General features: G+C 34.8%; 1 protein-coding gene across 2 annotated transcripts in view; it reads left to right on the forward strand.

Annotated features, from left to right (window-relative positions):
- The window catches only part of LOC149777222 (flotillin-2-like), a 50,732-nt gene that overhangs the window by 7,702 nt on the left and 22,005 nt on the right, over nt 1-21,025 (forward strand). For both annotated transcript variants that reach the window (XM_089941962.1, XM_089941963.1), the window contains exons 3-6: nt 5,065-5,279; nt 7,325-7,557; nt 11,375-11,494; nt 18,167-18,381. In XM_089941962.1, coding sequence (XP_089798088.1) covers nt 5,065-5,279; nt 7,325-7,557; nt 11,375-11,494; nt 18,167-18,381 — 783 coding nt within the window. The remainder of the gene's footprint in view (nt 1-5,064; nt 5,280-7,324; nt 7,558-11,374; nt 11,495-18,166; nt 18,382-21,025) is intronic.

Genomic DNA, 21,025 nt, shown 5'->3' on the forward strand with positions numbered 1-21,025 from the left:
TTATTGTGAAAGATTAATTACTGACAAAGTAAAGTTGTGTATAACTCCAAATTCTGATGAATTAACAACTCCATGTGGACTTACATACATGATGGATATTGCTGAAGTAAACAATTCCAGAAATATTTTTTACCCCGAGAGTAATTGTAATGATGAAAGATATGGGATATGAAGTTATACAAACACTACCAGATGATTATGATACTTGGTTCTTTAAAAGAATTATGAAAATTAATCATAATTTCGGTGACGATGAGTTTTTGAAGAGCAGCATCGGCAATCAAATAAAAAATGAACAATTCAATATTGATAAAGCTGAGGAAATTATTGATGTAAAAACTGAAGCAAAATATTATAAATATAATCTAGATGAGAAATTAGAACCATATATGGCAAAAGAAATCATACATGAATAATTTATTTCAATGTAGCGTTGGAAAGTTTCCCACAGATAAAATTGAAGTATTATACAAGAAATCTAGTCAATTAAAATGAGCTCAGCAAGTGATTGTTGATAAGTTTAATAAGGGATATGTGACAGATAATAATATGTTTCGATTGGATAAAATAAGGCAGCGCGAAAAGATTGACGTGATAAGAGATTTCCTGACTGCAATAAATCTTCCTGGTATAGTTCAGGGTAAAAATCTTGGCGAAAATTTATTTGCGATCTCCAGAGAAGATCTTAAAAATAGCATAGAAGTAATGATGAACAATAAAGATCAGTTAGCTAAATATAATAATCTGATCAAAAATTGGTTAAATATATTTCCTGAAACCAGAATTCAGTCGATGAAATTAACGACAAAAATATTATAGAAAATATTAAGTTGATATATAAGGGATTTGGAGAGACTTTGATGTCAAATAATAAAAAACATCCTGATTGAAGTGACTATATATTAATAAATCTTGTTTGGCCAAAATCAGATTTTGCTGATGATGAAGTGTGGAGAAATTTGAAAATCATCTGTGAGGGATTTGATGGTGAAAGTGATATCGAGATAACAGATAAACATTGAGAGATACTAGAATTTCACATTTGGAGTGTCAACAGATGGTTTAGTCTGTTTGATTAAAAAAAACATGACTTAGTATATATATCTGAGGCCCCAAATTGTCACGATAGAACTGTTATTTATTTATTCTGAGGCTTCTGTTGTCGGTGGGGAAAGTTTTCAATTATATATATAATATAATATTTGTATACTTTCCCCACCAACAATAGATACATGTATATGACAAGGTAAGTTAGATTTTAAAAAGACATGACTTAATGTATATATCTGAGGCATCAAAATGTCATGATAGAACAGTTATTTATTTATTCTGAGGCTTCTATTGTCGGTGGGGAAAGTATACAATTATATATATATTATGATATTAATATACTTTCCCCACCAACAATAGATGCATGTGACGAGGTAAGTTAGATATTTGGACAAAGTGCAGTGGAAACATATAGAACAATGTTGATTTCTTACGAAAGAAGAAAATAAAATACTATATAGCAAAGGAAAATCCTCTTACTGTTGAAGAATTTCTCCATAATTCATTATCGGAGGAAGAAATAAAGTTGAAAAAGAATAATCTTAGCTGAATATATTCATCAAACGGAAAATAATTCTATATAATTAGAAATAAACACAATTAATAATGTGTTCTGTAAAATATTTGGTTGCATTAAATTTACTTGCTCCTTGTAACTATTTTTGGATTTGATAATTATTTTTATGATAAAATGATTCATGTACCAAATGGTGAAAATATTATTTACCTCCTTTAGGATCACAAATTAATTTTGATATTGTCAATAACGAAATTATACCTATCATTGATAAAGAAACTGACCTGACATGCTTTTCGTTGATCAAGATATATCCAGAGTTTAAAGACGAGTTTGAAAGACGATTTGAATTATTTTGTATTCCTGTGGATAAATTAAAAGAATTATTACATAGACCACTAACACAAGAGGAAATAAGTGCTAAACTAATTTTTGATAAATTAATGAGTCATCATTCTGATTTTAAACAAAAAGAGAATAGTGAAATTCATCTATTCCAGAGATAAAAAAAGTAAACGTAAAATTATTCAATCAACATCTAGCTCAGATTCTGATAAGTACATTGACAAATAATTAAAAGTATAATTATTATTGTATAGTTTATTTATCTCGAATGCCAAATAATTGATTGAGCAATTCGTTTCTCTGGTTCTGAAACATTTATTTTATGTATCAGTCATTGTCATTTTGCTCCATTTTTTTATGCGATCGAATTTAAAAATAAACATAGAATAATGTGTTCAGTAAATGATTATCACATTAAATACACTCAGCCTCTTTAAATCTGCTAAAGACCATGATAAAATCAAGGAAAAATAATAATTATTTATATAACAAATTGATTCATAGACTAAATGGTGAAAAATATTTCATGCCACCAAGAGATTCTCAATTGCTTTCAAAATTATTGGTGAAGAAATAGTATATATTATCGGTAAAACAACTGACTTAACAATGTTTTCACTAATTAATGAAGAGTTTGTAGAAGAATTTAATCAGCGATTCAGTATATTATCTCAACCAACATCTGTGATTGTTGATGAAATAACAGGCTTCAACAACCTTGACAAGTCAAGGAGAACAATAATTAACAATGGCACTGACAATAAACAAAACATTAAGTTGCTCGAGGAAGGAAAAATATAAATAAACCAGATTCTTCTTAATAATTATTATTATTTAAGAACAATTATTTATTTATTCTGAGGTTTCTGTCATTGATGGGGAAAGTGTACAATTATCTATAATTATATTGCAATATTTGTTTACTTTCCCCACTGACAATGATGCCTTGACAAGTCAGGGGAGAAAAAAAATCTGGTGGCTCCAAATTGTCGTATTAGAACCGTTATTTATTTATTCAGAGGCTTCTGTTGTTGATGGCAAAAGTATACAGTTATCTATATATTATAATATTTGTATACTTTTGCCACTAACAATGACATCTTGATAAGTCAGGGAAAAATCTGATTCCTTTTATTCTTATTATTATTATTATTATTATTTAAGAAGCCATTAATTTGTCTAACTTATCCATAATTCTGTCAGCCTTCTTACATAACCTCTCATCGATCCATGATTCAACTCTTCTTTGCTCTTCCTTATATTTTTTTCTTTCATCTACAGGTTGGTTATTTAATTGTATTCTTTTATTTAACCGTGATTCCATCTTACAGATTTCTTCAACAATATTAATGTTATCAACGAGTTCTGAAAACTTTTTAAGTTTTATCAACAACATGTACTTGTTATTCTCAGATCTTAATTTATCATTTTCAGATTTAATTTTACTATTTTCTGAAGTGATTTTGTTCTCCAAATTTAATTTTTTATTTTCTGAAGCAATTTTATTATTATCGGATTTTAAAAGCGCTATTTCATCCTGCAAAAACGATGTTGCTCTTTGCTCTGGTTGATTTAACAAATATTTTGTTATTCTCACTGTACAACTTTTCAATTGATTCACCGATCAGCCTATTTTTATAACCAACAATTTTGTCAGCGTGACTATTACTGGTAAAATCATCATCAAGAATAACTCATTTTCATTATTTTTACTAGCCACACCAGCACAGTATTTGCTCATATTAGTAATAGCCTCTTTTGTTCTCCAGATTTCAAATACTCACATCAAACTCATATGAAACAGCTTAGCAATGTCAATTGTAGATTTTAAATTGCTTAGACTGATAATTGTTTTATCTTCTTGTGGCGATAAGTATGTTATATATGTTAATCACGGCATTTGACTATATAAAAAATATTTTTTCAGCTCTTATTTTCTCAAATGATTTTTGAAAAACTGATCAAATTACAAATTCTTGAAGGGTTAAAAACCCAGCGCTTTACATCTATCTATTGTTGGTGGGGAAGGTATGGCTTCCACAAGGATCAATTGTACTTTGTAATCATCAGTGTTATGGTGAATATTGTTGTCTACATGATCAACATTTTAAGAAAGGTTCTACTGGACCTAAACCTGTCCTAAACCATGGAAAAGGTTTGCGAGGCAATATAGAAATTTGTAGAAAGTGCAGTGGAAATAAATACAAAGCAATGCTGATTTATTATGAAAAAAGAAATCCAAAATATTTTAAATCAAAAGAAAGATCTCCAATGGTTGAAGAACTTCTCAATAACCAATAACTCCAAAAACATGCCAAAAAAACAAAAAAAGCGAGGTACGTACAAAAACACAGATGTGATTTATGTTACTCAGTGATATACACAAATACCTAAAGTGATCAGAGATAACTGTAATAATTTAGTTGTGTTTAATGGAGTCAGTACCCATACTCAGTGAAATATTCATCAGACTTGGTGTTCAGGGTATATGAATATGATTAAATTCAAAAATTTCTTTTCAAAAGCACAAGCAAACCCACATGGATTTATCATGATAAAAATATTTGATCCTCAGTCACGATATCTTACAGGTCTTGATAAAAATTTTGGTTAAGAAACAGCAGCAGGGAGGGTCTGGGTGGGTAAACGAACATGCATACAAATTTGAAAACACAAGCGACAAAGATAAAGTAACAAAATGAGCTAACCCAATTAAATCATTCAGTTAGAGGCTTTGGTTTGACGTTATTGACCTTGGATTTTCATTTTTTTTCATATGAAGCTTTATTTTCAATGAAGACCTGCTCCAGAATTGGTCTTTTCATCCTCCCTGCTGATCAACTTAAACCATGCATATTAGTGAGGTGATCATGCATCTTTTTGGCCAAGCTCGTGAACATTCAATATATTTCTGATCAGATTTTCTGGTCTATAAGATCGTCGCCACTCTAAATGTACCTAGATTTCAGTTAGCACTAAGTCTTTGTGAAAGCTTATGCACCACTAGAACTGTACCTAGATTTCAGTTATCACTGAGTCTTTATGAAAGCTTATGCACCGCTAGAAATGAACCTAGATTTTTGTTAATACTGTGTCTGCATTTATGCCTATGTTGCTACTATAACTGTAGTACTAATTTCTTTATTTTCTAGCATCTCTCTAGAGGTCATGACACTGAACCCGGTATGTGAGAGTGTGGAGACATCGGAAGGTGTGCCAGTAACAGTAACTGGCGTTGCACAGTGTAAAATCATGCGAGAGACGGACCTTTTAAAGACCGCTTGTGAGCAGTTTTTGGGGAAGTCTGTGGACCACATTCAGAGAGTGATTCTTCAGACACTTGAAGGCCATCTCAGGGCTATCCTAGGTACATAAATAATTACAGGGGCAGATTACATAAAAATCATCCAATTGGAGTATTTAAATTGTTTTAATCGATTGTACACGTGATAATAGTGACGAACCTGTTTGGTGTCTGGTTGAGCTTTTGCAAGAAGTACATACTTGTTATATTTTAGAACTGATAATTTTTATTTGGTCATTCCACCCTCGATCTGAAACATATTGGGAAATTTTAAACAAAGGAATGATTTAATGAAGAAGTAAAGGTGGGCTTTAAATATGATGCATGATGTTTTGTATTCTGTTAAGTTTTTTGGGTTAATTTTGTTTTCTTAATTCATGCAGATCACACAATCATGAATCTGAGAATCGATTTTGAATTTTCATATTTGCCTTGAAACTTTTACAATGTTATCACATTTGATATTATACAGAGATGTTGGCAGTCTGCAAAATTGTGAGTATCTTCTAAATAGGATTGAGAGTTATGATACTTTTAGAACACACAGGTTTACTCTTGTTCCCATGGTATGTGCAGTTTCAGATTTTTAAACTAAGGTGGATCAGATCATTTTCTTTTTGTCATTTTAGTATACTCGCAGTAAGTCTCATTCTGATGGATATTGTTGTTCAAATATATGCGTCTTTATGATTGAGATCTGCTGACATATTGCAGAAATTGTCAAGGGTTTACAATCAAATTGTCTCCTAGATGGGTATAGCAAATTGATCCATTATCTTTGAGAGAAATATGTAAAGGACATCAGCAGCGAGTCACATTAAAAAAAAAGATAACTGATACCTTTAGGAAAGTTATGGAGACTGAACAATTTTCTGATAAAGACAAAAATCTCTGCTCATAAGAACAATCTCTGTGAGCCTTGCCTTGGTCATCATATTTCTGTCAAAATTTTTTTTAAGGCCATTGTTTGGTATGCACAGTCAGCCCTCTAGAGTTTTGTCTGCAAGACTTGGCTACACAGCAACAAACTCTGGATTTGGTTGACTCAGTTGCACAAACAACTACAAGACCCAACTGACATCAGCACGACCTCTGGATGAGCACTCTGTGTGCCTTTTCCTGGAGATGGTGAGGTAATTGGCAAGAGTTATTGCCCTTTGTCTATATATTATAGAAAGACAAATTTTCATCTTTTGGAGGGCTGGATTTGAGATGTAGTGGGGCTTATATCCATGATGTTAATGTGATTGAGTAAGTATTCTTGGAAAAACAAATTTTACTTTTATATTTGCTTTCACATTGGTACAGTAGTATAGCATCCATCTTGGATGCAGGAGTTTGCTGGTTTGAACCCAAGATGAGTCATACCAGGGACTTAAAAAAAATGATACTAGCAGACTCAGTTGGTGCTCAGGATTAAGAGGTTTGTGTTTAGACTGGTCGGCCTGGATAATGTTACTGGGTGAGACATGATGCCACATGTCTGCGGATGATGCCCCAGTGACAGACATCACTATAAACTGCCACACTGCAGACATCTTATTGATATGACTCAATTATTACAGCTACATTAGAAATATTAAAAAAAACACAAACATAATGTTGCAGGAGAAATTGCCTTGGAAGTCTGCCACTTCTGTTAAAATACGCCTGTTCCTCACTATGGTCCATCTAGATAATATCTCATATAAAATGCCTCCAAAATAGGGTCCTTTTTGTTGAACTGGATTACAATGAAGAATCAAAATTAACAAAGATTTGGTTGGGGAAGTTAGAAGAGAAGCTTAGGTTGCAAAGGAGATGATGTTGGGAGGTTTTTGGAGTAGATAAGAATTACAGAAGTGATGATTTTGGGAACACTCTGTAATAGAGTTTATAACTTATATTTATCTGCAATTTAGATCTGATTATTGCAAATGGACCTCATTGCATCTTCTCCTTTTCATTATTTACGAACTAAAATAATATTGGTATACTTGCAACAAATAAATATAATTACATTGTTACTTTCATTACTGTAATTATTTCCAGTATTTGGACAGTAATGATGATGTAAGCTAATGATAAGAGTGTTATCTTCACAGTCATTATCATTAATTGTTTTTCAGGCACCCTGAGTGTGGAAGCCATATATCAGGATCGAGACCAGTTTGCTCAACTTGTTCGTGAAGTAGCGTCTCCTGATGTTGGGAAGATGGGTATTGAAATACTTAGCTTCACAATTAAAGATATCTATGATAATGTGGAATATTTGGCCTCACTGGGACGTGCTCAGACTGCAAATGTGAAGAGGGATGCTGCTATTGGTGTGGCAGAGGCAAACAGGGATGCTGGAATCAGGGTAAATGCATATTTTATAGTCCCCTCCAACACACACACACATACACTCAAATAACTTGTTTTAAGCTCACCTGGTCATAAAACCAAGTGAGCTTATGTATGACTGTGTCTATCATCACAGCCATCTTGAAAATCATTTAATTGGCTATCGTCCAGAAAAGAAAGTCATATCAACATGGGGTTTTCACCAGATGACTTCTTATATGGTTAGTGATCTCACTACTTTCTCAGACTGAAGGTTTTTATACCACCACCCCGCAAATCTCTACATTGGGAGTATCATATATACTCTCTTATAAGAAAAGTCAACTGCAAGCTGCTCAGACCCAGGAGTGATGACGCATAATGCATTGGCAGATCTTGTTCTGGGCAGTTTTTTAGGGGCTTTCAAAAGAGCCAACAACATAGTCCCTAATCATGATGCAGCAGATCAGGACTTATGTTTTTTTTTACAATTTGGCTCAACTTATAAGTGGGTATATACGGAACAAGACGAATATTGGGTCACCTCTGTCTACATATGTTTGAGTCTCAGATTTGGCCAGTGTGGGTATATCAGACAGCTTGCCAATAGCTTCTCATGGGTCGTTGGTTCTTTCCAGGGTTTTCCTGGGTTCTTCCTCCACCATTTATACTGGCCACCATGTATAGCATGTCTTGTGCTGAAAAATGGTGTTAAACCCGACAACAACAATAACAACAAATATTGGGTGTGCACATTTTGAAGGAAATAACTAGTTTAATTGCACTGGGGATAGCAAAATAAAAAATTACTAAATCAGCAAAATAAAAAATTATTAAATCGGCAAATAAATAAAAATTTTTAATAATTCAGAAAAGTAATAGTAATGTACAGATGGATTCAGTAGTAAGTTGTTTAACAACTCCATGTATGTTACAAGCTTCCTGTTTGCTTGTTATTTTAAATTCTCAGAAAGACGTTCTCTTATTGTTATCTTTTTTTCTTTAATGAAATAATCCAAACTAATACCAGTAGCTTCTCGTGGGTCGGTGGTTCTTTCTGGGGTTTTCCCGGGTTCTTCCTCCACCATTAATACTGGCTGCCATGTATAGCCTATCGTGTGCTGAAAAATGGCGTTAAACCCTACAACAACAACAACAACCAAACTAATACCATTACCTGCATTAAGTTGTAACTCTGGAATCATATATGCCACTCCAGAATTTGTTTATGTGCATGGCTTTAGCTGTACTGGTCATAGACCAGAAGAGCTCATGGCATGGTCTGTTGTCCCTCATCTGTCATCTGTCAGTTAGGACACATCACTACTCCTCCTCAACAATCAATACAGCTACCATTATGGCCACCTTGAAAATCTTGTTATTTCTACTCCCCAGAATGGATGATCAAGCAACCTGGGGTTTACACTAAAGACTTATTATGATGTCTAGTAAATCATACATGAAAATGAGATTGATCTGATGTCAAATATGGCCATCACAGTGGCACTCTTGAAAATCTGGTTATCACTACTTCTAAAACAGAAGGTCATATTAACATGAGGTTTTCACCACAAGACTTTTGTATAATGTCTGGTTGGTCATAAATGAAAGTGATGCCAATCTAGTAGCTATTATGGCCACTTTTTGCCAGATGGAAAATCTTGTTATTGCTACTGCTGCTGAATTGGATGAACACTTTTTGTTTTCACTACAATGAAAATGGGGCTCATATGATATCCAGTATTGCCAGCACATTGTCCATCTTTGAAACTTGGTGTCGCTACTCCTCTTGAAAGGATGGTTGTATCAACATGGTGATTTTCTGAACAACTTCTTGTGATGTCTGTTTGTCATATCAGCATGGGCTTTTCACTAAAAGACTACTTACGATGTCTAGTTAGTTGTAAATGAAAATGTTGCAGATCTGACATCCAATATGAGTGCCACAATGGCCATCTTAAAAATCTTGTTTTTAGCCATTAGAGAGTCAGTCCCTTCGGGGAACTCTAGTTTTCTGGATCTGTACCTCACACTGAAGGCACATTAATATGTTAGAGACAAGAAGCCATTCACATGTCATAAAAATTGCACACATCAGTCATGTTTGATCACATTTCTTTTTTTAATTGGGAAATCACTAGCAATCTTACATGAGTCATGTACATTTTTGCAAGAATGGGAACACTGGAGTTTGTCGTAAATAAAAATGGTGCCTGTATGAACTCAATATGACCACAATGGTGATCATTTTGAAAATATGTTTTTTGCTACTAGCTGTAAATGGAAAGTCATGTTGACTTGGGGTTTTCATTAGAAGACTTCTGATGATGTCTGGTAGTCCTAAATGAAAATGATGTTGATCAAACAGCAATATTGGTAATGGTGGCAACCTTGAGGATCTTGTTATAGCTACTTTACCATAAAGAATGGTCATATTAATATGAAATTTTCACACACAAAATCCACTTCTTATGATATCTAGTTGTGTTCATGAATGGAATTGTGCCTGCATTTTGTTCACTTGTCAAGACAGTGACAGTGACTTTTGTTCATAAACAGAATTGAACATGCTGTTTGGAGACTTTGGATGATGGTAACAGTGAACTGTGTTCATGGACTGAATTGAACCTGCTTTTCATTCACTTATAACAAGACAGTGAAATGGACTTAGTTTATGGACTTAATTGTGGCTACTTTTTATTCACTTGACAAAGTGACACTTAGTTCATGGACTAAATCGAACTTGCTGTTTGGTCATTTGACAAGATAGTGACAGTTCATGGACTAAATTGAACTTGCTGTTTGGTCATTTGACAAGACAGTGACACTTGGTTCATGGACTAAACTGAACTTGCTGTTTGGTCATTTGACAAGACAGTGACACTTAGTTCCTGACGTGAATTGAGTATGCTTTTCATTCATTTGACAAGACAGTGAAACTGACTTAGTTCATGGACTGAATTGAACCTGTTTTTCATTCACTTGACAAGACAGTGAAACTGAATTAGTTCATGGACTGAATTGAACCTGTTTTTCATTCACTTGACAAGACAGTGAAACTGAATTAGTTCATGGACTGAATTGAACCAGTTTTTCATTCACTTGACAAGACAGTAAAACTTAGTTCATGGACTCGCTTGAACCAGCTTTTCATTTACTTGACAAGAAAATAAAGGATATTCTTTTATTATGTGTTTGAATGGTCAGGCAAGTAACATAAATTCATTTATTTTCAATCAGCATTTCACAAGCCTTGCTTTAAACATTGAGTGATGCTGACAGTCAGTAGAGATTAATGTAGTCCTTAGTGTGAGAATAAAACCTTTAGGTCTCTATACTGTGATTGAATAGTTAAAGCATTGTTAAATATGAACTTTGCCATCATGTTATAAATTTGATCCTTTATGATGTTATTTCATGGACCTCAGCCATCATGTTATAAATTTGATCCTGCCTAATATTATTTCATGGATGTCAACCATAATATTATAAAGAAATTTATCTACATGTAGCATAGTAAAAGCTTATAGAAATTTGAGTTCTGCCTCCATTTCTCTTGCAAATAGTAAATAATACATAGTGAAGAATCGTTGTTTTGATTAAGTGCTTTTCAATTTCCACTATTCCTATGTAGTCTCTAATTCATTGGTTTAATAGTCCTTTGGCTGGCAGCCTGAGACAAGTTTAAATCTGCTCTGATGATCCATATTGAACATAATGAAAAACTCCTTGTACAATTCGATGAAATCTTGAATGCGGGTAAGTTGGCTATTGTGGAATTATTTACAGGCCACCTGTATGTAAACAGAGTAGAATACATAGTATAACAACTTATTTGCCATGTTCCTTTCCAGGAAGCAGAATGTGAGAAGTTGAAAATGGACACAAAATATGCTGCTGACACCAAAGTGGAAGATTCCCACAGAATGTATCAAATGCAGAAATCTTCCTTTGACATGGAAGTTAATGCTAAGGTAAGGGGAAGATTCCTGCTGAATATATCAATAGCAGAAATCTTTCTTTGACACACACTATAAACTGTCACACTGCATATATCGTCGCGTTATGACTGAAAAATTGTTAAAGCTACATTAAAAATCTAAATCACATACACATAGACACTCACATTGACAAAAGGAAAAAAATCTTACCCATTACCTCCTCTTTCCACTTGCCGGGTTAGTACCCATCAATTATATGTTTACAAGTTTGTGTGTTCGTTTGGAACAACCAGCATCATCCCATGTTACCTCTCAATACAGAAGAAATTCTGTATTTGTTTACCAATCCTTCTAGAAAGTTAGTACATTTTTCTTTATGAATGTATTTGCCACATATTGGTATCATTAATTTGTATTTTTGCTGATGCTTTTGTACATTTTTCTCAGTTTCTTCAGTTTCTGACTCTGTTGTCCAACACCTTATCATTGGTGTTCATTGTGTTTTTTAATTGTTTAATAACTACCTTTATTTACTGTATATCTTTGGACAAGATGAAATGTTTTCATCTTGCAGTCCCACAATTTGTGGTTAAACTTTTTGTTACCTAGATCATAAATACAAAAATTGAGAGATAGGAAACAAATTCTGTTGATTTTGGTGCCCCCCACCCCCCATTGCATGTTACAATAAAGGAAGAAAATGGAATGATTATTTGATAACATATTGAAAGGGCTTTTGGCTTGCAGATATCTAAGTTATTTGGGAATTGGACTTTACTTAGTAAAAAGGCATATATATATCAGTCATATCAGAATTTTTATTGCATCATAAACAGTGTAGAGCAAAAGACAAAATATATTACAAATATGAATTGTTCAGACTTTGATGAAAATGGATGCAGTATATTTACTAGTAAATTTCCCGAGGGTAAACAATGTTGCTGGCCATTTCACCCTGTTGTAAGTAATAATTAGCATCATGTAATGAATACTATAATGAAACATAAATGCATTGCATACCATTACATTTTGTTCTTCAGATGTTTCCAGTTAGAAATAAAGGTGTGAAAATACATTTTTTATTTTAGTATTTTTAATCAAATTTGAGTTGGAGTGAATTTTTGGAAATGCAAGTTTTGAATGATTTCATTTTTAAATCCGACAATTTTTACAATTTATACCCTTAAAAATCATTTTACCAGTTAAGCATCGATATTAAGAGTAAAAAGATGTCTCAATACTTATGACCCAAAAACAAAGATCTGTCAGAGGACATATAGTGCATACAAATTTACTTTAGAAATGAATTTATGGTGTCCTAAGCGTAAGTCCTTCCACATGTTAGAGCATGGGAATTGGGCCTTTAAGTCCATGTGCATGGGTGTATTGCCAAATTTGATGATCTGTACTGCCAGTCTCTCATGCCATACATCGCCATGGTGGCTGCTGGCTAGGCTTTTGTCAGATTTGCACTCATTGAGACATTTTTGCTATGAGGTGGGACCACAAATTGCCCATCTTCATCTTTCCATTCCTGAATCTAAAACCTCGGCCATGGTCACTCTTTTATTTGTTTTGGAAGGGGTTTGCCTGCCCAGTCCCACTACTGGTACAGATGATGGAAAATATTGTAAGGGCACAAAACTACAGAGTGATTATGATAGCACCTCCCAGGTGGGAGATACCCTAGGTGAACTGTTTGCTTTAGTGATAAAATATCCATGCAGAGCATAAAACCCAACTTGCTCAAATAGCTCAGCTGCATTTGTTTCATCACTGCTTGGACAGACAGACAATATTGTTTGCATGAATGTCCTCAACTTCAAACGCTTATGAGGAAAAATGTCATGTTTTCAGGGACATGTCCTCCGAAGCTCTTTGGTCAGAAATCCAGAGATTTTTATTTGGTAACTTGACTTTCATCCTGAGATTAGATAGGCCTGTAAAAAAAAATTGTATGCAGGAAGTGATGTGTATACAGAAAATCCAAAATTTCCAATGAAACATCTGTCTGGGGTGTTGGTTAGTTGATGAAAATTTGTTAATCCAATCAAATTTATTTATGGTTTGGTTTCCTGCTTTTAGCTAAGCACTCTCAAACTTGATAACCAATCTAATGCGTAATGTATGCCCAAAAATTAAAGACAATTTGGGAACCTGAAATCTGGAGATTATTTTTAACAAATATCTGAAGATCCTGCTCCGAAGCTCAAAAGCCAGAAAATTGGGCTTTTATCCAGGGATTTTACAGGCCTGCAGTGATTGGTGCACAAGTAGCAGCTTTATCTAAAATTCCTGATCACATTCAAGAGGGCTCTCAAAACTCACTTATTTTGACAGCAAGAACAAACTTAAAGACCTAATAATTTTTCCTACCTGAAATATTCTCAGCATGCTTTTTATTTTTTTAAAATGTTTTTCTAATTTCATGTTGTTTGTTTCTGTAATAATATTATTATGTTTCTTATCTTATAGGTGTTGTCTAAAGGTGTAAAGCGCTTAGAGCTTCTAAAGATTAGGTGCTATACAAAGTCCTCAATATTATTATTATTATTATTATTATCTCCTTGAATGCTTTAATCCCTCAACTGACCAAAAAACCTGGCTCCTGTTACAGGTAAACCACTGATTTTCTGGCACCCTTGGTTCCAAAGCATTGCTGGATTTAGTTTTGCCGGACCAGCTGAGGTCACATAATAATAATCCAACAGTACAGGTATAAATGAAACCGGTTTCATAATTACTGTACTTGCAAAGAATGTTGCTGTACTACCACTCCCAAAGTGGCAAATTTTAGAATTTTACTGGAACTGTAGAGTTAATAACAAAGGTCTGGATGTTGAGGGCTATCAGAATTACTGTCTGTTACACAGTTGGTTGCCTCACCATGCATTTATGATGCTGCAGGTGGGACTTCCGGGGTACTTGAAGTTGAAACCACAGAATTTTCAGACATACTGCTCTGATACACAGTCTTCTTGGCTATCTTTCTAAACATTTCATCCAAGCAAAGTTGTTTCATTTGTTTTGATCTTTCTGGAGATCTCGGAAATGCTTAATTACATGTATTTCGGCACAGTTTTTTTTATCTAGAAAGCAGAATATCACCCACACAAGAGTCCTCTGTACGCACTTTTTTGTTGTCAACAGGAAACTTTTGCAACACAATAAATATGTTCTAATCACTATGAAAAATTAAACAATGCTTTTATTTAAATTTGTTGCTGACTTGCTCTGATCAAAGGTCATTGGTTGCTTTGAAGGTGCATGTGGCATGTGTTATTGAAGGTGCCGTTAAAGGCTCTCTTTGAAGGACCAAACAAATACCTGTTTGATATTTTTGCGGCAACATCAGATAATTGTAGAACATTGAGACAGAATCAGTTTTCTTTAAAGTTGCAGCAAAACTATTTTTCTGGTACATTTTATTTAAAAAAATTGCTGTCATCTGGCTGACTGTAGTCATTTCCCATTCCCACCTTCAGATTGATTGTAGCTAGTCAGTTGCATGGCTATTTTCATTATATTACAGCATAAAGTACCAAGCCAAGACATCAGCATAAGCAGATTGTGATAAAACAATGCACTGTTAGGGTGGTTTGTCACTATGAAACATCAGTTTGTTTATGTAACAATAGATTCCAGTGCATTTTTATATCCAGGTTGGCAGCTTCCTGTCATGGTGCCTATGAATTTCTCCACTCCAAACCAAAGACTGTATATATAGTTTTTGTCACCAAAAATATCACCAGGTGGTATAATTTGTCGCTAACAAGGGAAACAAAATCACAATTTGAAACATTGGCAAAGCCCAGCGCAATCCATGTTATTGTGTTAATTTCTGATTGAAGTCATACAAATATTGCATGTGATCTCGAAATCAAGACATGTCGAGACTTGGACAAAATGCTGTTTGCAGATTGGATATTAAGTATTTTGGGGGTTAAATGGAAAACTGATGAATATTTGAATGAGATTCAGAACTGTGCTAAAGTTGCTAGAACTGATAGTTCAGATGGGACAGTAGCCAAGTATAATGAAGTGTGTGATGCCTGGCATAGTGTTTGGAATAAAATCTTTCCTTGGATGACAAAATTCATTCTGATGGACAAACAAGAGATATATGCCAGTAGTGTAAAGAACATGGACATTAAACTCAATGGTAACTACTGGCTCTGCTAATGTGCAAAGTTCCACATTTTCCTGGCATGAGACATCTAGAGACCACCTACTTGCAAGGTAGTCATAAACTAATTGAGCTGCACACAAACAGAAGCCTGTACAACTCTGCTTCAGGAGTACAGGAATGTATTTGCAGACCTTGCAATCCTAGCTGTAATTGTGTTGGTGTCACCAGTGTCATCTGTGGCATGCCAGAGAGGCTTCGGTACGGAGAACAAAATCAAGATGAAGGGATGGTTCAGAATAAACCATAAGACCTTAACACTATGCGAGTCAAAGAAGAGGGACCTAGTGTGGAGGAATATGATCCAATGCCATGCATCAGAAACCATTCTAACATAATCACGGTGGTAATCCAGCCATTTATATTAGCACGGTATGTTATTAGGTAAATTTTAACACCTTTTAGAGCCCTAGGGCATTTACTTTTTCCTGTCGCCTGTGGTTTAAATCTGTGCATGCCTGCTGTGATTGGGCATTCTAAGATGGTAACTCTATCCTTAGACTGTTTGAATCATGTGACCCCTTCTTTGTCCTCCATTATTAGTGTCCTTCTGTGTGTCAATTGCCAATATAATGCAGTTTCTTCTGCATTATACACCTGTTCAGGATTGTCAGAGGTGCTCATCACTACAAGCTTATGAAATTCGTCCACAAACTCTGTAGCTCCTTCATAGTCTGCAGACTGTTTTTCTCCACACACTTTATACATGGACATTCTATGAAACTTTGAAGCCAACCTTCATGATAGTCACACTTATTATCTAATTTAAGTTGTTTTTGCAGCAACTGACCCTGGTCCATTACCGTACTGCCCAACAAGTCCACTCCGTCACTCTGACGTTGAAATCATTGCATCATCACTCGGCCATACTCAGTACTCTTACCACATTTCATAGTTTTTCTGATGTTCATTCGCTTCTTAGAATAGAATTTCAATATCTTGCCCCTCTGCTTCTTTATATCATAAACAGTTGATCAACTTATACCATATGTGTCACTCAGCTTTTGCACGGAAACACCACGGTCCAGTTTTTTCAACAGTTCTACTTTATCTTGTATTGATATTGACTGGTGTTTACACCTGATACCACCACTGACACTTGCATGTTTATTAGAAGCCATTGCTTGGGTTAAATGTAAGTAAAATAAGCTAAGAATCGCACAAAATACAAGTATCACCACCAACAATTGCTGTGTAAACAATCTGAATGCATGCGTAGTAAACTAATTTGGCAGTGTCGGGAATTTAAAGTGTCCTGTCGTAATTTTATCCAGACTAAAAGAGGTGCCAGTCCATCTGTTGCAGGAAAATCAATGGTTTACCTGTGCTATTAGGTTTTATTGTACAATGATTTCTGACATGTTCAGGCATCACAGTGCAGGCAATATGGGGTACAGAATAGACCTATCAGACTTATTGGTCAATTTTGATGTGATTAGGTCCAAATCACTCAACTTGTTCGATGAGTAGAATCTATCAGGGGTTTTGACTTGGCTCAGTTTTGGTAAGTTTGTTCCCTGTCCTTGACCAATATGTCGAGAGATTCAGTGATGAAAGACCCGTTATGTACTCTCAAGCATTACTTGAAACACATGGGTAATGTCATGGGGCCCAAGAGTATCTCTTATTTGCATTGAAGACTGAAAAAAATGATATAACCTCTCAAGCCCTAGCTTACTGGTTGAAAGATGAGATATAACCGTCCAGCCTAGACCTGCGGCTGAAAATGGATATAACCCATCAAGCCCTAGCCTTGCTGCTGAAAGAGGAGATAACCCATCAGGCTCAAGCCTAGCGTCTGAAAGAGGAGAGATGAAACTTAAGATGATATAATCTGTCAAGCCCTGGCCTAGTGGCTGAAAGATATAACCCATCAAGCTCTAGACTAGTGGCTGAAAGAGGAAATCTGTCAAGCTCAAGCCTATTTCCTGAAAGAGGTATAACCTGTCAAGCTCTAGCCTTGTGGCTGAAAGATGTGATCTGTCAAGCTATAGCCATGTGGCTGAAAGAGGATACATGTATAACCTGTAAAGCTCTAGCCTAGTGGCTGAAAGAGGATAGCATAACTTTACAGTGCATTTAATGCCTGCTTTGGATTGGTCAATGTGCCTGGGTTTGATTGACATGTCAGAACTATCCATTATACCCTCCTACAACATCCTATGTAGCTTAGCTAAAACTGGTAAATATCAGGTTGATAGGTGACTAGTTTGAGATTGTTAAAGGAAGTTGATTGGTTAGAGTTTCTTCCCTTTGTATTCAAGAGCTATAGACAGTAAAGTAAATATTTTAATCATTCTGGGATGGCTGGGTCTGAAAGATTGTAGAATTTGTGCTCCTACTGTTAAAGTTATCAGCTATGTTTTCAAAGAGAACATATTTTACAAAAACATTTATTGTCTTGTGCAAAATTTCAGTTTTCCTGACAGTGCCTTCTTTATTTTAAATGTTTCTAACTGTAAACCACTGAGTAATGAAATCCTTAATTGTTCTAATTTTATTAATCATGTGTCTTTCAGAAAGCTGAGGCAGAACTTGCCTATGAGCTGCAGGCAGCAAAGGAGAGACAAAGGATTCGAGCAGAGGAGATAGAGATTGATGTAGTGGAGAGGAAGAAACAGATTGACATTGAGGAAAAGGAAATTATCAGGAAGGAGAAAGAACTGACTGCCACAGTGAAGCGCCCAGCTGAAGCTCAGGCATACAAGGTGGAACAGATGGCAGAGGGTAACAGGTAGGCTGTCATGTGGCAGTGAGAATTTATGTCTCACCTGCACGATAAAATAATGTATTAATCAGACTTTCCATGGTAGACATCATTAGCAGCTTGTCTACAATTGACTATGACATGAAAAGCTAGTGTATCTAGACATAATTAACAGCAAGTCTACCATTGACTAGGACACAAACTAAGAGCTGGTCTATGTACACCTTGACACAAGAAGCTAGTTTATGTAGAAATCATTAGCAGCATGTCTACCATTGACTTTGACACAAAATGCTAGTGTATGCAGACATCATTAGCAGCATGTCGACCACTGACTTTGACACAAAGAGCTGTATGTACACATCATTAGCAATATGTCTACCTTTGACTAAGAGCTGGTCTATGTAGACCTTGACAAAAAGCAAGTTTATGTAGAAATCATTAGCAGCAGGTCTATCATTGACTTTGACACAAAGAGCTAGTGTTTATACACATCATTAGCAATATGTCTACCTTTGACTAGGACAAAGAGCTATTTTATGTAGACATTATTAGCAGCATGTCTACAATTGACTATTACACAATGAGCTAGTTTATATAAATATCATGAGCAGTATGTCTACCATTGACTTGGACAAAAAAAAGAGCTTATATAGACATCATTACCACTGACTAGGACACAAAGAGCTAGTTTATGTAGACATCATTAGCAGTTCATTTACGGCATGTCTACCATTGACTAGGACACAAAAAGATGTTTTATATAGGACTAATTTACTGGCCAATATCTTATAATTGTTTCAGATAATTTTGCTTAATGCAATGCATGACTGAAAATAATTTATTTGTTGTTGTTGTAGGGTTTAATGCCATTTTTCAGCACAAGATAGGCTATAGAACCCTAGAAAACCCCGGGAAGAAGCACCAACCCACGAGAAGCTACTGGCAAGCTTTCTCATGTGCCCATGTTAGCTGAGCCTAAGACTCGACCCCGTGCAGAGGTGAGATGACAGTGATCCAGAACGATGATCACTTTAGACCACTCTGCCACCCAAGACCCCCAAATAATTCAGTAGCTAATTAACAGGCACTTGATGACAAAGCAGTGTATCTTCTACTAGAATTTGGATTGAGTTAAATTTACACAGATAGCCTGCACAAATAGTAGTTCATTTACAACATTGCAATAAGCAGTCTTTGACATATCAATAACAGATTTTTTTTAATAAAGTGCAGCAAGCAGGCTATGAAATATCAGTTATAGCAGATTTGTATTGCATTGCAACAGTCAGGCTTTGACATGTCATTTGTAGATTTTTTATAACATTGCAACAAGCAGGCTATGAAATATCAATAGCAGATTTTTTATAGCATTGCAACAAGCAAGCTTTGACATGTCACTAGTAGTTTTTGTATAACATTACAACAAGCAGGCTATGAAATATCAATAGCAGATTTTTTATAGCATGGCAACAAGCAGGCTTTGACATGTCATTTGTAGATTTTTTCTAGCATTGCAATAAGCAGGCTTTGACATATCAATAGTAGATTTTTTATAGAATTGCAAAAAGCAGACTTTGACATGTCTTTAGTAGTTTTTGTATAACAATGCAACAAGCAGGCTTTGACATATCAATAGTAGAATTTTTTCTAGCATTGCAATAAGCAGGCTTTGACATATCAATAGTAGATTTTTTTTATAGAATTGCAACAAGCAGGCTTTGACACACCAATAGTAGATTTTTTCTAGCATTGCAACAAGCAGGCTTTGAGATATCAATAGTAGATTTTTTTTCTAGCATTGCAATAAGCAGGCTTTGACGTATCAATAGTAGATTTTTTTCTAGCATTGCAAACAAGCAGGCTTTGACATATCAGTAGTAGATTTTTTTTATAGAATTGCAACAAGCAGGCTTTGACACACCAATAGTAGTTTTTTTCTAGCATTGCAACAAGCAGGCTTTGACATAACAATAGTAGATTTTTTTTATAGAATTGCAACAAGCAGGCTTTGACATACCAATAGTAGTTTTTTTTATAGAATTGCAACAAGCAGGCTTTGACACACCAATAGTAGTTTTTTTATAGCGTTGCAACAAGCAGGCTTTGAGATATGAATATTAGATTTTTTCTAGCATTGCAATAAGCAGGCTTTGACGTATCAATAGTAGATTTTTTCTAGCATTGCAATAAGCAGGCTTTGACGTATCAATAGTAAATTTTTTTCTAGCATTGCAACAAGCAGGCTTTGACATATCAATAGTAGATTTTTTTTATAGAATTGCAACAAGCAGGCTTGGACACACCAATAGTAGTTTTTTTCTAGCATTGCAACAAGCAGGCTTTGACATATCAATAGTAGATTTTTTTATAGAATTGCAACAAGCAGGCTTTGACACACCAACAGTAGTTTTTTTATAGCATTGCAACAAGCAGGCTTTGACACACCAATAGTAGTTTTTTTCTAGCATTGCAACAAGCAGGCTTTGAGATATCAATAGTAGATTTTTTCTAGCATTGCAATAACCAGGCTTTGACATATCAATAATAGATTTTTTCTAGCATTGCAATAAGCAGGCTTTGACGTATCAATAGTAGATTTTTTTCTAGCATTACAATAAGCAGGCTTTGACGTATCAATAGTAGATTTTTTCTAGCATTACAGTAAGCA

This window comes from Sinohyriopsis cumingii, chromosome 18 (assembly GCF_028554795.1).
Source record: "Sinohyriopsis cumingii isolate HCF-2022 chromosome 18, ASM2855479v2, whole genome shotgun sequence".
Taxonomy (NCBI): Eukaryota; Metazoa; Mollusca; class Bivalvia; order Unionida; family Unionidae; genus Sinohyriopsis; species Sinohyriopsis cumingii.